The 14047-nt window shown below is 47.9% G+C and overlaps 1 protein-coding gene across 2 annotated transcripts in view; it reads left to right on the top strand.

Moving 5' to 3' along the window:
- Nucleotides 1-3370: 3370 nt before the first annotated feature.
- Rasgrp1 (RAS guanyl releasing protein 1) overlaps nucleotides 3371-14047 on the top strand; it is a 65833-nt gene continuing 55156 nt past the window's right edge. The window contains exons 1-2 of one of the 2 annotated variants that reach the window (XM_052723310.1): nucleotides 3371-3541; nucleotides 7869-8053. In XM_052723310.1, the coding sequence (XP_052579270.1) occupies nucleotides 3507-3541; nucleotides 7869-8053 (220 nt within the window). In that variant the 5' untranslated portion in view covers nucleotides 3371-3506. Of the gene's footprint in view, nucleotides 3542-7868; nucleotides 8054-14047 lie in introns of those variants that run through there. The other variant, XM_052723311.1, reaches the window with a different exon arrangement.

Here is a 14047-nt window from a genome sequence, read left to right as displayed (position 1 = left end):
TTATATGAAAAAAATTAAGAAGCCAAGAAATAAAATAAAAACCCATGAATCAAAGGCCTGAGCAATGGCTCAGTGGTTAGGAGCACTTAGTACTCTTGCAGAGGACCTGAGTTTGGTTCCCAGCACCCACACAATGGCTCACAAGTACTCATAACTAGTTCCACAGGCTTCAACACCCTCTTCTCCGAAGACACCAGGCCGACACACAATGCGTAAATATACACACAAGCAAACAAACAAACTGTAGAACAACCATCACAGTCACACAAATAATGAGGCTAAGTATCCCTGCCTCAGGGACAGAACCATGGTCAGCAAAGCATGCTGTAACCTGACTCCATTCCACTCTCATCTCTTCACTCTCCTCTGGAGCTGAATGCCCCTGTACACTGGCCTTGTTTTACAGGCCCATGAGCTCTTGACTGGGACATGGGACCATGAGGAGGAAGCCTCCACTGGGACACTTCGACGTATCTCCATGAGGATAGAGGTATCCTGGCCCTGAATTGGCAGTCCCCGGACAGGAGAGGGTTAAAATTGCAGCATGTTTATATGTTCATTTATTTGCTGACTTGGTTACTGTCCATATGCTGGACATGTGAGCTCATGAACACAAGGACCTTGCCTGTCTTGTTCTCTCCCAGACGCCAAGTAGCAAGAACAGCATCTGACACGAGGGAGGCCTCTAGTAATTACATCTTCAAAGGATGATTAAGTCTTAGACAATGCCATATAGATTCCCCAAGCATGGCCGGTCATCAGGTCAGGTCTGAAGAGAGGTGTGTACACCCTGTATCCATGTCTGCCCTCTAGGGTGACCTGATTTTCTAGATAACCTGGGTATAGCTCCACGTTGTGTTTACCAGGCAAGGCAAGATGGGAGGCAGCAGCAAGCTTATAAGTACATGTACTGCTTTATAGGGTACAGCAAGGAGCAATTATCAGGAGTGATCACAGTTCAACCTAAGAAGTCAGGTACTAGACATGAGGGTCCAGCCATGAAGGTGCACAAGGTTATGATGTCCAAACCTTATTTTCTAGGTAATGGGGAATCCCTAAAGTCAGGAAGCTGAGAAATAGCATGATAATATAACCATGGGAAAGACCTAAAAAAAAAAAAAATCAGAGAAAGGAAATCTCAAAATTAGGAAGGCCGGTTATAAGTCTATGACACATGTCCTGGTGAGGGACGATGGGAAAACATGCCAGTTTGTGGTTTTGGAGACAGAGAGGAGGGGATAAGTATAGGGAGCAATAGAGGGAAATGTGACTCCATTAGATACTAAGTGTAGATACTCAACGGAATCCTGTGGGTCTTGTTGAAGCCAAGGAAGAAAATGAAAACACCTCACTGAAGTGCAGGTCATATAGAAAAGCCAACGAAAGGAAAATCACTTTCCCCAGGAAAAACATACACAAAAAGTGGATACAATTGCAAAGATGTCACACCCTCAGTCCCTCATCTGAGTAAAGGGTCTGTGGACCTTCATTAGGAACTCCTGAGTAAGAAGAGGACTTCTTCTGACCTTGCAGAGTCTGGGAAGAAAGACCAGATGGATCCTGACTGCCACAGAGGCACTGACAGTACCAGATTGGGAAGGCTGAAGCAGCAGTGAAAAGGGGTAAGATGGGGTACAGAAAGAGCAGACTCTCGGTCTCCAGTTAGAAGTGGTCCGAGTGCCCAGGAGACTAGCACACGGCAGGAGATGAAGAGGGAGATGGGGCCGGCATGATTTTTAGGTTAGGGAAGGCAGGTTACTCAGGTAGTAGACAGAAGAAACATGGGAGGTCTCGGGTGAGTGCTTCCTTGAGCTGCCATAGGTATTCCCTCCTTATGAAAAAGCAAGGCGAGGCCCCCACTTCTGCTTCATCAGGACTTCACTCACTGGCACCAGCCTGCACACTGTTGCCATTATCCTGCATGACCCTGAGGCAGTCATCACCTAATAATGCTCAGGAGCATCCTCAGGAGAAACTTCTTCCCAGTATCTGTGACAAGAACTGCAGATTTTTGAAATACATTTTTTGGGGGGGATGGGTGTCTTTCATACGTAAGGGAGTAAATTTTAGAACAGGCCTCCCTCTTGGACTTGACTCCTTGACTGGTCCACTTGAAGCAAGTATATATTGGATTCTGTTTTCCAAATGCGTACGTATACATTAGCACATGATTTTCAGAATAATGTTCTTTTTTGGCCCCATTTTATCAGCCTTATCCTCGCCTCCCCCCCCCCAAATACACACACTATACACACACACACACACACATACTTATTTTTACTTATTTTTGTAGGTTATGTATTCTTGTAAATGATCCTCAGTTCTTTTTCTAGGACAACATGGCACATAAACATGAAGGAATGTATGAGATACAGCAAAAGGAGTTCTTAAGGTCCAGGACTTTGTGGCTGGGAAGATTATGGGATGTGATAACAATAAGGAGTGTGTTATTAGGCCAGTCCAACAGGGACTTAGAGGCGCCAGGCAGATCTGAGTCTGGGCCACCTCTCTTTTCTGGTTACTGGCTATGAGACCTACTGTTCTTTGAACCTTAAGTAGTGACCTCTTTGCATTTGGAGGGGTGGCTTAAATGAGGTAATGTGTGGGAAACAGGTAGCTCAGCACTGGATCACCACTAGCTGCCATTATTACTAACGTTGCCATGCCTCAGACAGGTAGTTGGTAGGTTTCCCCTCTTGGCCACGTCTGCTGGCACACTGGCACAGCCAGAAAGCCCCCTCCCCCAACCTTCCATCCCTCGCTTGGTTCCGCTGGTATCCCACACCCACAGACTCCAAGCAGCTGTCTCTCACTCGACATGGATCACTCCTCCGGAGCTCACCTCCACACCCACCACCTCTTCTAGGATGCAGTGCACACACCCATGTCCTCTCTTGTAAAACGTGCCAAAGAGAACTAACTAAGTGCGCAGGTTTAGGGGGTTTCTGCCTTCCCTGCCCTGACCCAACTGTACACCCCCACTGATACATACAAGACAGCCCTGAGATCCGGAAAGGGGTCTCGGTACAACCCCCAGAGGACCCGTGGCCTTGGGTGGAGGCAACTCTTCTGCAAGGTTCTAGCTGGGTCAGTTTCAGGGCCGCTCACTCCGACCCCTCGGACCTAACCCTTGGGCTGGGAGAGATGAATGACCCGGGCGAAGGAAGCGAAGGCTGCGCAGGTCCTCATCAGGGCGCTACCGAGTAGTGGGGGCAGGATTCGAAGAAGAGCTGAGGGCGCCCCACGTTTCCTCCAGCCTGATGATAACATCAGCGCCTGTCAGGTGGTTGGTGCGAGGGAGTGTGCGCGCGCGCGGGAGCGAGCGCAGGGAGCGCGCTCGCACAAACTTTGTGCCTGCGGGTGCGCCTGGGTCGGCTCGCCTGGCTCCGAGAGTGGCCGGCGCCGGGCTGCGAGGGCCGGCGGCGGCCGAGGGATGCGCCGCGCCCCGCCGAGCCGGTCCCGCCGCTCCAGGTGAGACGGCTCCAGGAGCGCAGCGCGCCGCGGCCATGGGCACCCTGGGCAAGGCGAGAGAGGCTCCGCGGTGAGTAGCTGTGGCTCCTCGGGGAGCTCGGCATCTTTAGTGGGGAGTGATAGCTGAACAGTGTCCCCTGCGGTCCTCTCCAAGTGGGTAAGGAGCGGGATCAGAGGACCAGGCGACTGGTTCCGAGAAGAATCGCTTCCCGGGGTGGACCATAGAGGTAGACCCGGGAGCCAGGTCAAGACTGACGTCGGGGGAGAATAGGCGTGAGGCAGACACCCCTGGAGCCCAGCACTTTGGGCCAGGAGGGAAGACAGAGTCGGGGCCGCTGGGGTGGCGAGGCTCGCCACAGGTCGCCTGGCCAGATCTGGAGTGGTTTGGGCCCAAGCCTTCACCTACCCAGCGCCCCACAACAGTGGGCCTTTCTGGATGCTCTTCGGCAGGTCACCCCCGGGAACTCCCACTCGCATACTTTCTGAGCCCCTGGCACCTGCTGAGGGCGCGGGGAGCAGGAAGCGCCACCTGGTGGTCTCTCCGGGCCTTTCTGGAGTGACCCGCAGAAATGGCTGCAAACGGAGGTGGCCTGGCTTGGCTGCCATTGAGAATAAAAAAAAAAAAAAGTTTCCAAATCAGTGGTCTGCGAGCCTGCGCTCCTACGCCCATACTCTAGAGAGGTGTTTGGGGGAGTCTTGGGATGACAGAAAGTGAAGAAAGAGCGTCTATGAACAGTCCTGCTCCTGGAAGCGATGAGGGCCTTAGGTGGTCAAGGAATTTGACATTTGCCCTCAAAGCACGAGGAACCCTCAACTGCCTGGACACCGCTTCGCCTTGGTTGGGGCCGATCGGGTTGTGCCCTTCACAATGCCCTTCATGTGGACGCAGATGTGAGGTCACCATGACCGACCTATGTTTGTCATTATGTCCATTCTAATTCCCTGCCGGGCCGTGCATCCGAGTGTCCTCCACCTTTCTTTGCGCTACCCTGCAGTGGATCTGTCCATCAAATTAACCGTATTGTGGGCAGGCGTGGGGCAGGACTGGAAGGCGCCCTGGGCAGAAGCGGCCAACGAAAGCCGCCTTTCCAACTCTGAGCAGATCACCGATGTCTCCACTCTCCCTTGTTCCTCCTTTGTCCTGGGGATATCTGTGCCTGGAGACCAAGTCCCCCAAACCAGTTCAAACTTCCTTCAGCAGGCTCTGGGAGTGTGTTGGGGGAGGGAGAGCTAACCACTGTAGAACTGAGAAAACATCTTCAAGTTAATGTGTTTCTTTCAAGATTTTGTTGTTGGTTTGTTTTATTTAATTCTCAAGTTAAACTAGAAACGTGTGGCTACTGCCCTTTAAAATATGCCTTTGTAGAGTTAGCAGCTGTGCCTTCTGTGGATGGATAAAACGCTCTCAAAACTTCCTATAATAGAGCACTGTATTAAATCAGCGGATCTCAACCTGTGGGTCCTGAACCTCCTGGAGTCATGTATCAGATATCCTGCATGTCATATGTTTACATTACGACTCATAACAGTAACAAAATTGCAGTTATGAAGTATCAACAAAATAATTTTAGGGTTGGAGGTCATCACAACACGAGAAACTGTATTAAAGGGTGGCAGCATTCGGAAGGTTGAGAACCACTGGTATAAATCCTTGTCTATAACCATTCCACCAGGAGGTGGGGAGAGAGGAAAGGTGGAAGGGGGCAGGTGCTGGGGGTGTAGTTCAGCGAAGAGGCTTGCCTGGCATGTGACAAGCCTGGATGTGGTCCCTAGCATTATGAAAGAAAACAATGTAAGATATTTCTTTTATTTCCTTTCCCTGCATCCTAGTGGGGTGGCAGGGTTGCTTTTTAGCCAGGTGGGATGAGGCATGCTTGCAGTTCCAGCACCAGAAGGCTGATTGAAGGTAGAGAGTTCTAGGCCACCCTAGACTACTCTGAGAGTTTTCCAGGGCAAGCAGTCAAGAGACTGGGCAGAAGGAGAGTTTGCAGCCCACAGGGCGCCCTGGGCTTTTAACACTTTCTCTCCTGTTCCTCCATGCCTGAATCTCTCAGCACTGGACCAGGTTTGGATAGTTGTGACAGTTTGTAGGAAGGGAAGGGAGCCTAGCTAGGAAGTGTGGCACAGTGCCAAGAAAGCTAGCTGCTGGCCTTCTCTGTACTTGAGGCCAAACATAGCTCTCTCGTTTATCTGTGGATGTTTGGAGAAGGACTGTGTAGAGACTGGGCAGCTCTCAGGTGCTAAGGACCATTCCAGGGACCTGCTGAGCAAGTAAGAACTGAGATGCCACCTTTTCATTATCAGCCATCTTTCTGAAGGAGCTGGCTTTTGTTGTACATTGAATAAACCCTTTCAGTCTCTTGACAATCTACTCAACAATTCCAGTGTGGTTATAAGCATATAGCCCCCACCCCAAATGCCAATTAGATGAATAAAGCCAGGGAGACTCCAGGTATTAGTCCCCTGAGATAGTCCACATGCACAGCCTCAGAATGTTTAGGACTCAGTTTCCACATCAAATGGTAGCATCTTTCTGGGCTGTAGCTTCAGACACAATGCAGATCCCAGCACAGTGTGGTTGGAAAATGGAAACTCAATTTGTGAGAGCTGTTACTGTTTTTAGATTATCATTTTGTTCTCACACACTGATCTGACTCTTGGGGCCTGAATAAAAATCAGTGGTGGCCAAGAGTTCGATGGAGTTCTGCAGCCCCAACCTGATCCTTTTTGGAAATCAGTGGCTTGGACTAGCAGGTTCCCCGGTAACCAGAGTGACTAGGCTTCATTGGTCCCACCTCAGTTTGTAACAGAGCCCCATGTCCACCACAGACTGATGTTCTGAAGTTAGAACAGAACTGGTAGGACCAGGGTGTTCCCCTGGAGTCTGGCTGTATGGTGTGGCCCATGTTCAGAGTACTGTCTTTATGCAAGCTGATTTCTCCAAACCCAGGGGTGCCCAGGGTGGTGTTTTGTTGGTTAGTTTATTTGATGTTTGTTTTTATAAGTGTATGGTTGGCCCCTTCTGGGTGAAGCTTTTACCTTGTCAGGGCACATCTTCCGCACAGTCCCTGGAAAGTGCTTTTCCTTCTTCAGAGAACATTATGCTTCTTGCCCTCCGCACTCTTTGGACATTGGCCTAGCCGTTATGTGGTTACACTCACTGACTCGTTTAGGCTCTCCTACTCGAGCTGTGTGTATGAAGGAACTCCTGATGCTTTTATACAAGAATAACTAACATGCACTGGGCATGTGGTATAATTTACAGAGTAATTACAAAGTCTATCTCGCTGTGGTCTCCCCTGACCTACTGCAGTGTCCTACTCATGGACTAAGTACTTGGCTAATGGATGCCGGTTTATGCGTCTAATATGTGTTATGGTTCTAGAGCGTTTTTCGCTTTTCTTCTTTGACAGCGCACTATAATTTAGCCAAAGGTGCAACAGGAAAAGGAGACCTAAGTACGTGCCCCAAAAGTGATCAGCAACAACACCTTTCATTAGTGAACCTGCAAAGATTATAGATGCGGGTCTCTGGGTGTTTTTTAACAGAGGGAAATAAAACACACTACATGAGACACTTTGCAGAGTGGCTTGTATCAACTAGGTCATGCCCACTAAAGCTAAGCAAAAGCACCAGACTCCTAAGCCATTTCCAGGCGCAAACAGCTATTTTACATTCAGTTCTAGAGCAGGTAGTTCAGCTCAGAGTCAACCCCTCCACCCTTCTTCTCTTCATTAAGGACCCAAGTAAGGACCTGATAGAATGTTTACCGGTCTAAATGATTCATAGTGATTTCTTGTGTTATCAAAAATGAAACTATTCATTAAAACCAACCAAGACTTGTAAGAGAAGCAGAGATGGCTGAGAAATCTAAATGCCACCACTATAATAACCCCCACTTTCTCCCCACCCTGGAGTCTTTGAGTTCTCCTGCAAGGCTCTTAAAGGTGTTTCAGAGGCCCCCTGCCCTTCAGCATCTTAGGCATTGCTCAAATGAATGAAACTAGCTGAAAATGAGGCCAACTGAACCAGTCCTTCAGACCCCAAGGCAGTAGCCTAGCAGCTAGAAACTAAGGGCTGCCAGGGTACAGTTTTCCCTCTGCCTCTCCCCTTCTGAAAGAGAGACGGCAGCATGGAGTAGTCCTTCCACCAGTGGGGAGAAAGCTGTTGCTGCTCTGGAATCTCACCTTGTCATTTGCTGGCGAGATGTCTCTTTAACAGCCAACCAGTCCGTTCAGTGCTTCTGCCTGACAAGTGGGAGGGGTGTGCCTTCTACCAGCCCGGCTTCAGGGACTCATTGCCCTGGCTCCTCTTCCCTCTGTCTTCAGAGCCTAGAGCTGCCAGCGAGACCCCCAGCTGCTCCGTCTATCCTAACCTGGACCTCTCTTTCCCGGCAGGAAACCTCCCCATGGCTCTAGAGCTGGCCCTAAAGCAAGACTAGAGGCCAAATCAGTCAACGGCCCTCTCCCTGCCCAGCCTAGCTTGGCCCAGATCACCCAGTTCCGAATGATGGTGTCCCTGGGACATTTGACCAAAGGAGCCAGCCTGGATGATCTGATCGACAGCTGCATTCAATCTTTTGGTGAGTTGGCTAACTGCCCACATACATAGAAATTGCTGTGTTATTTCTTTCTTTTCCTTAAAAAGTGTCTTATACAAGAGCAACCTAGATTGTATTTTGGCTTTAAAAATAGCTTTTGAGCCTTTGAAATGTTGGAGACAGTCTGCACTGCTATGGCACATGACTATGTGGGTGGAAGAGGTCGTGATGAGAGGTGCAATCTGAAGTGAGAAAAGTTACCACCGAGGGGAGTTGGTATTTTCTTTGCATGGATGTTTGTCTTGTGGTGGGAGATATCCGAAAATGATATTGGCCTCTAGGGCTGTCTTCCTTCTCGGGGTAGAAAAAATAAGTCTGTCTCACACCGTCAAACAGAATTTGAAAACATTCAGGTCTTTGGACAACTAAGGTCTCAATATTTCCCCCTTACAGTATGGAATTGTGCTTGTGTTTGTGACGAAAAGATAAGAGTTCATGGGTTGCAAGGTCGGGTGTGGGGGAGGGTCAAGGAGCTAGGAACTGAGCATGTGGGCACATAGGCCAACCATGCATGTTCCAGGTGCTGCCCTCTGTCAATACATGCAGAGCTATACCGCCAGCAAGCAATGCCCTGAAAAGATTTATTTTTAATTAAGCATTTTCTTTTGCTGATGATTTGAAAGTACTAGGTATTGGGTTTGTTTCAAAACGAGCAGAATTAAAATTGATAGATTTCAGTGAAATCTATTAATTCAAAGATTTTCAGTATCCTTTTCCCCTGTCTCCCTTTCTATGTTTCTGTATCTCCTGCTGGGAAGCAGATGAGTTTGTGGGGCTCAGCTTTGAAGCATCAGCCCACCCCAGCCGGAGCCTCCTGGAGAGTAGAGGGGAGGTGTGCTCAGCTCTCAGAAGTGGGGACTGTTAGTATTTAGGGCTTGTTCGGACCTTATTTATAGACTTGGGAAAGACTTGGCACTTTGGGGAGATTCATTGCGTGCAACTGTCTCAATTTTGGTTTAAAACAGTGCTTCTTCAACATTCTTGCACACACAGTCATGTGGAGGTTTTTTTTTTTTTTTTTTTTTTTTTTTTTAGTAATGCAGATGGCTGGGTCCCACCCCCAGAGTTTCTGCTTGAGTAGGTCTGGCTAGGGTGGGGTCCAATAATTTGCATTGTAACAAGGTCCCAGGTGAGGCTGAGGCAGCTGCTTCTAGAACCCCACTTTGAGAATCACTACTTTAAATTACTGTTTGCTCTAGCCTTTGGAAAGAGGGAGGGGATTCGATGTGTGACTCGGTGGTAGAGTGCTTACTTAACACACAGGGGCTTGAGGGCAACCTGTCTATTCCTGAAAAAGAAAAAGCCATTTGTTCTGTTCCTTGGTTTATCCTTACCCGAAAGATTGATTTGAGATGGGTATTCTACCACTAAGCTACATCTTCAGCCCCAGATTGAATAACTTGGAGTTTCAAAAATCGTCTTAGAAAGTATGTACATTCAGGGAGACAGCTAGAAGCTGGTGGCGACCAGTGGGAACAGGGTAGTGGCTAGTGCTGTTAGATACGCTGTCCTTCTCTTTGGCTGCTAGTTGTATTTCCTAGACCTTCACAGGACATAGCATTGCTACTGCGTGGACAAGGATCTTTATTCTCTGCTTCACTACTGAGCATACTGCGACCGTAGATGTATTTATATTATCTTCATTCTTTTTCTTCCAATCATCCAACTACCTGATGAGTTCAAGACTGTTTTCTTAGCTTTCAAATAATGGTGGCTTCAACCTCAAAAATATATGGTCAATTCCGGAGTCCTTTCCGAAAATAACCCATCCTAGCCCACTCCCCATGACCAGTCAGTCCTACAAAGGCAGCAGTACATTGTTTTCTGGAAGACGTTAATGTGAAAACTTGAGTCTTAAAATGCAATGGCTGTGTAGGCCCCACTGAGGCTAAACATCCTTTGGGTCATTACCAAGAAGCATGTACTAAGTCCCTAATTATACCTGGGTGGGACCCAAGAAAAGTGACAGTGACCAAGTGCCTGCTTCATCAGCACTTATAAAGCACCTGTGAAATAGCCTGTTCAGGAATACACACACACACACACACACACACACACACACATACATACATACACACACACACATATACATACACACACTCACACATACACACACTCACACATACACACACTCACACATACACACACACACTCACACATACACACACTCACACATACACACACATACATACACACACACACTCACACATACACACACTCACATACACACACACATACATACACACACACATATACACACACATACACACACATATATACACACACACATACACACACACACACACACACACACACACACACACACACACATACACGCACACAGACTAATGAATGAAGGTGTTCAGGAACAAGTTCCTTTTGCTATGTAGAGTTTGAGCAAGGACACTTACTGGGAAAGACCAGACACCACCTCACAGCCCCTGGAACATGGGAATGCTGTGGACAAAAATCTCAGAGTTTATGACAGAAATGTCATAATCATATGGTGCAGAATTGCCCATCCCAGAATTTACATAAAAGACAAAACAGAAAAAAAAAAAAAAAAAAAAAAAAGACAAAACAGCAAAAGCCAATGTATGTTGGAGACAATTAGAGAGGATGCCTTTGTGAGTCTGCCTTCTCTTGGTTATCAGCTGACCTACCGAATGTGAAGAGGAGCTTCACACTGACCTTTCTTTACTTTCCCCTACCTTCTCACCTTGTCTTCATACAGCCTGGGATGTGTTTCACTCAGGCTGTATACTGTTGTCCAGCACAGCAGCCCCTAAACACATGAGGCTATTGTCATATATATTTTAAGTAGTTACAATGAAATCAAGTGTAAACTTTAGTTCCGATGCCTCAGTCGCCAGTCTTCAAGTGCCTGATGGCCTCAGGTGGCGACTACTACTAGACAGACAATGCCCGTGGTCACAGGAAGTGTGACTGCCAGTGCTGGTGACGGAAGATAACTGACGTCCAGAGAGAAGCAGCGGGTAGATGTTTCTGAAAACTGAGGCTCCATTCATTTCTCAAGTGCACCTAAGGGATAATCTAAATGTTATTTAAAACCTCCTGGGTATTGAGAAGTGTATCCTGAAAGCTGTCTCTTGAGCATTACTAAGTAGCAATTGTCTACCCCTTCCTGCGACTGTTCTCAGAGGAAGGCTGGATTACAATGTTTTAAGGATACACATGCAAATGAGGGCACTGTGGAAGGCCCCCAGCAACCCTCCCAGAGGTTACAGATCTGTGATTAGAAAACACCACCCCTCCAGTCGGTTCATTTGCCTTAACCCTGCCCGGGCCCATCCTACCTTGTGTTTTCATCAGACCCCACAGGTGACTGCTAGTTAACCCATTCTGACACTGAGCGTAATGAGGTGGATGATCACAGCCAGGAACATGTATGTCTGAGGTGTGGGGATCACACCAGCCGTTACCGAGCTTAAAGGCCTATGAGATCACTTAAGCTTTTTGCTCTTTTTCACTTGGCAAGAGGGCTACCAGAATTGGGGCCAAGTAGAAAAAAAAAATCAAAGATCCCAATTTACCAAGTTCTTCCATGTCTCCTTTCTGTGAAAGACAACTTCTGATAGCATCGGAGAGCAATCGCACACGTGCCCTGGCAAGCACCCTAGCAAGCTGCTCCCGTGTCCAGAGTGGGCTGCCAGGGCCAAGGACAGTGCATCCCAGTAGCTTATATTTGTGGGGTGTTATTTTTTTTCTTAGTGTTCCATATGTATTGATTTTTCTTTTATAGTCAAAACAAGCCTGAAATAGGTCAGGTATTATTATCTCCATGGGATGAACAAGAAAAAAGTGGGGCAGCTGAGAACTGAAACAACACGCCTTGTACCCACATCTAAATAGAAAACACGCTGCCCTTTTTCTTCTGCCTCTGCCTGCAGCAGCCCTGTGTCCCCTGAGCTGGGGCAGGTGTGGCTCTCTCCCTGAGACAGGCCTCAGATTCTCAGAAGAGTCTTCGTGCTGCACGGAGTAGCCCTGCAGCCAGTGTTTGCCAGTGTGTAGGCCTGACCTCCCCAGTCAGAAACCAAATTCCATTCAGTGCAAGAAATAGTCACAGACTCCACCCCTATACCATCAGATGTCTGATGGAAATTAATTCTCAAGTCAAATTTATATTCTTAAATTACCACGTACATGCATTGTGCTAATGTTTCCCAATCCAGGAAGACCTTATGACTAGTAAGTATAGTTTCTGTACTATGAGCTAGTTGGTATTAAGCATTTTGTAGACCTTAATGCATTATGGGTATAACTATACCTGTCTTTAAAATTGAAGCTGAGGGAAGGCAATCAGGTGCTTGTTAGAACCACAGTCCCCTCCACAGCATGGGGAAGGTCGGCTATTTCTCAACTCTCTGTAGCTTCAACTCTGTCTGCCAAAGCAAGGTGTAGAGGAGACAGACAGACACCACACCACACAACACATCACCACACAGATGGGTACTTAGAACTGGCAACCACAAGCACGAAGCTGTGTATATAAAGTCACGTATATGAAGCCTTTGCTACTGCTGATAACAGGCCCTTCAGCTGTCTCTGAAGCCTCCCCAGGAGTACTCCCCAGATCTACAAGGTTTCTCATAGGAAAAAAAACCAGTCATAGGGTCACCCTGTCCTAAACAGCTGGGGTTGACAGACGTGCCCAGCATGGCTCTTCCTAGTCCTCTGGAGAGAAATAGCATTCTTTGGTCGGCATGCCGCTAATGCTGTGTTTCTGCTGGGCTGGTGTCACCCAGTGCCCCCTAGGATGTCTGCCCTCTCATGAGGGTGAGTTCTGGTGACTCTTGGGCCTGAGGAAGGAAAGTGTTGAATTCTTGCCACCCTGAACTTTCTTGTGTAGCATCACCTCCAGGAGCCCTCCCTGTGTGCTGGGCCACAATCAGTCTTCAAAACAGTGATGCATACGAGCCACAGTTTCTCAGGAATCCTGGGTACTTTTCCTCAGTAGAAGGGCCCAGAAAGGAATCTTCCTGCTGACTGGAAGACAGAGGATACGAAGTGACTGAGCGCTTACGGATCATGGGCTCAGTGGGGAGTGAGTCTTTACCTGAATTGACCCCAGTGGGCTTCCCCACATCACTGTAGGTTATTAATTTGCTCTCTGAGCTGATAGGGAACTGGAATTCAGGAGAGGGAAAGGGCACATGGGATGTGGTCCAGCTCAGTACCAGGCCAGCTGCTGACAGCGAAGCTCTGATCTGCTCTCCGAGGCTTGTGTTCTCTCTGCTGGATTAGAGTCTCATCGAGAGGACTATGTCAGATTCAGGTTCCTGACATGCAAGCCCAGAGGTTTTTGTCTGCCCAGGACTCACTATGATGTTTGAGCAAAATCCCTCATAGGCTAGTATTGAGTACCACTGGCTTGTAGCCCACAGGCTTCTTGGACATCCCAGGACATGTTCTCAGGCTTTCTAAGAAACCATGAAAAACAAACATCTCTGAGAAGCAATGGAACAAATAGGTTTTTCAATTTACAAACTGGTAAAGCCCTCAGGGAAGCCAGCCTCGTGGGAGCATGAAAGCAATCCAGCCGGGCTTAATTAGAGATACATTCTGCCTGGGAGCAGCTCGGAATCCTAGTACCACTACTGTGTGATTTCCCTGAACGTCTCTCTCCTCGATTGCAGCAAGCTATCTACAGAATTTACAGCCTGTCCATCTTACACGTGGGGAAATGAACAGAAAGCAGATGTCTGTGGTGCCCACAGCCTTATTCCTTGTTCTCAGAGACAGTTTTCTCAGGCTTACATTTGCAGCTTTTGTGATCTTGTGCTGCAATAAGGTCTCCACCCTCATCTCCATGCAGCCTCTAGGATTCAGAGGTCTTCAAGGAGTAGCTGAGCTGGGAGGAACTGGAGAAATGCTTTTCCCTAAACTACCATCCAAACAAACCAGTTTGCCAATAGATTTTTCTGAGGCTTTCATTGGGAAATAATATGAATCCAA

This window comes from Peromyscus californicus, unplaced genomic scaffold (assembly GCF_007827085.1).
Source record: "Peromyscus californicus insignis strain IS unplaced genomic scaffold, ASM782708v3 Scaffold_7__1_contigs__length_154581171, whole genome shotgun sequence".
Lineage (NCBI taxonomy): Eukaryota > Metazoa > Chordata > Mammalia > Rodentia > Cricetidae > Peromyscus > Peromyscus californicus.
The sequence above is the reverse complement of the archived record's forward strand: the minus strand, read 5'-3'. Positions and strand labels throughout refer to the sequence as shown.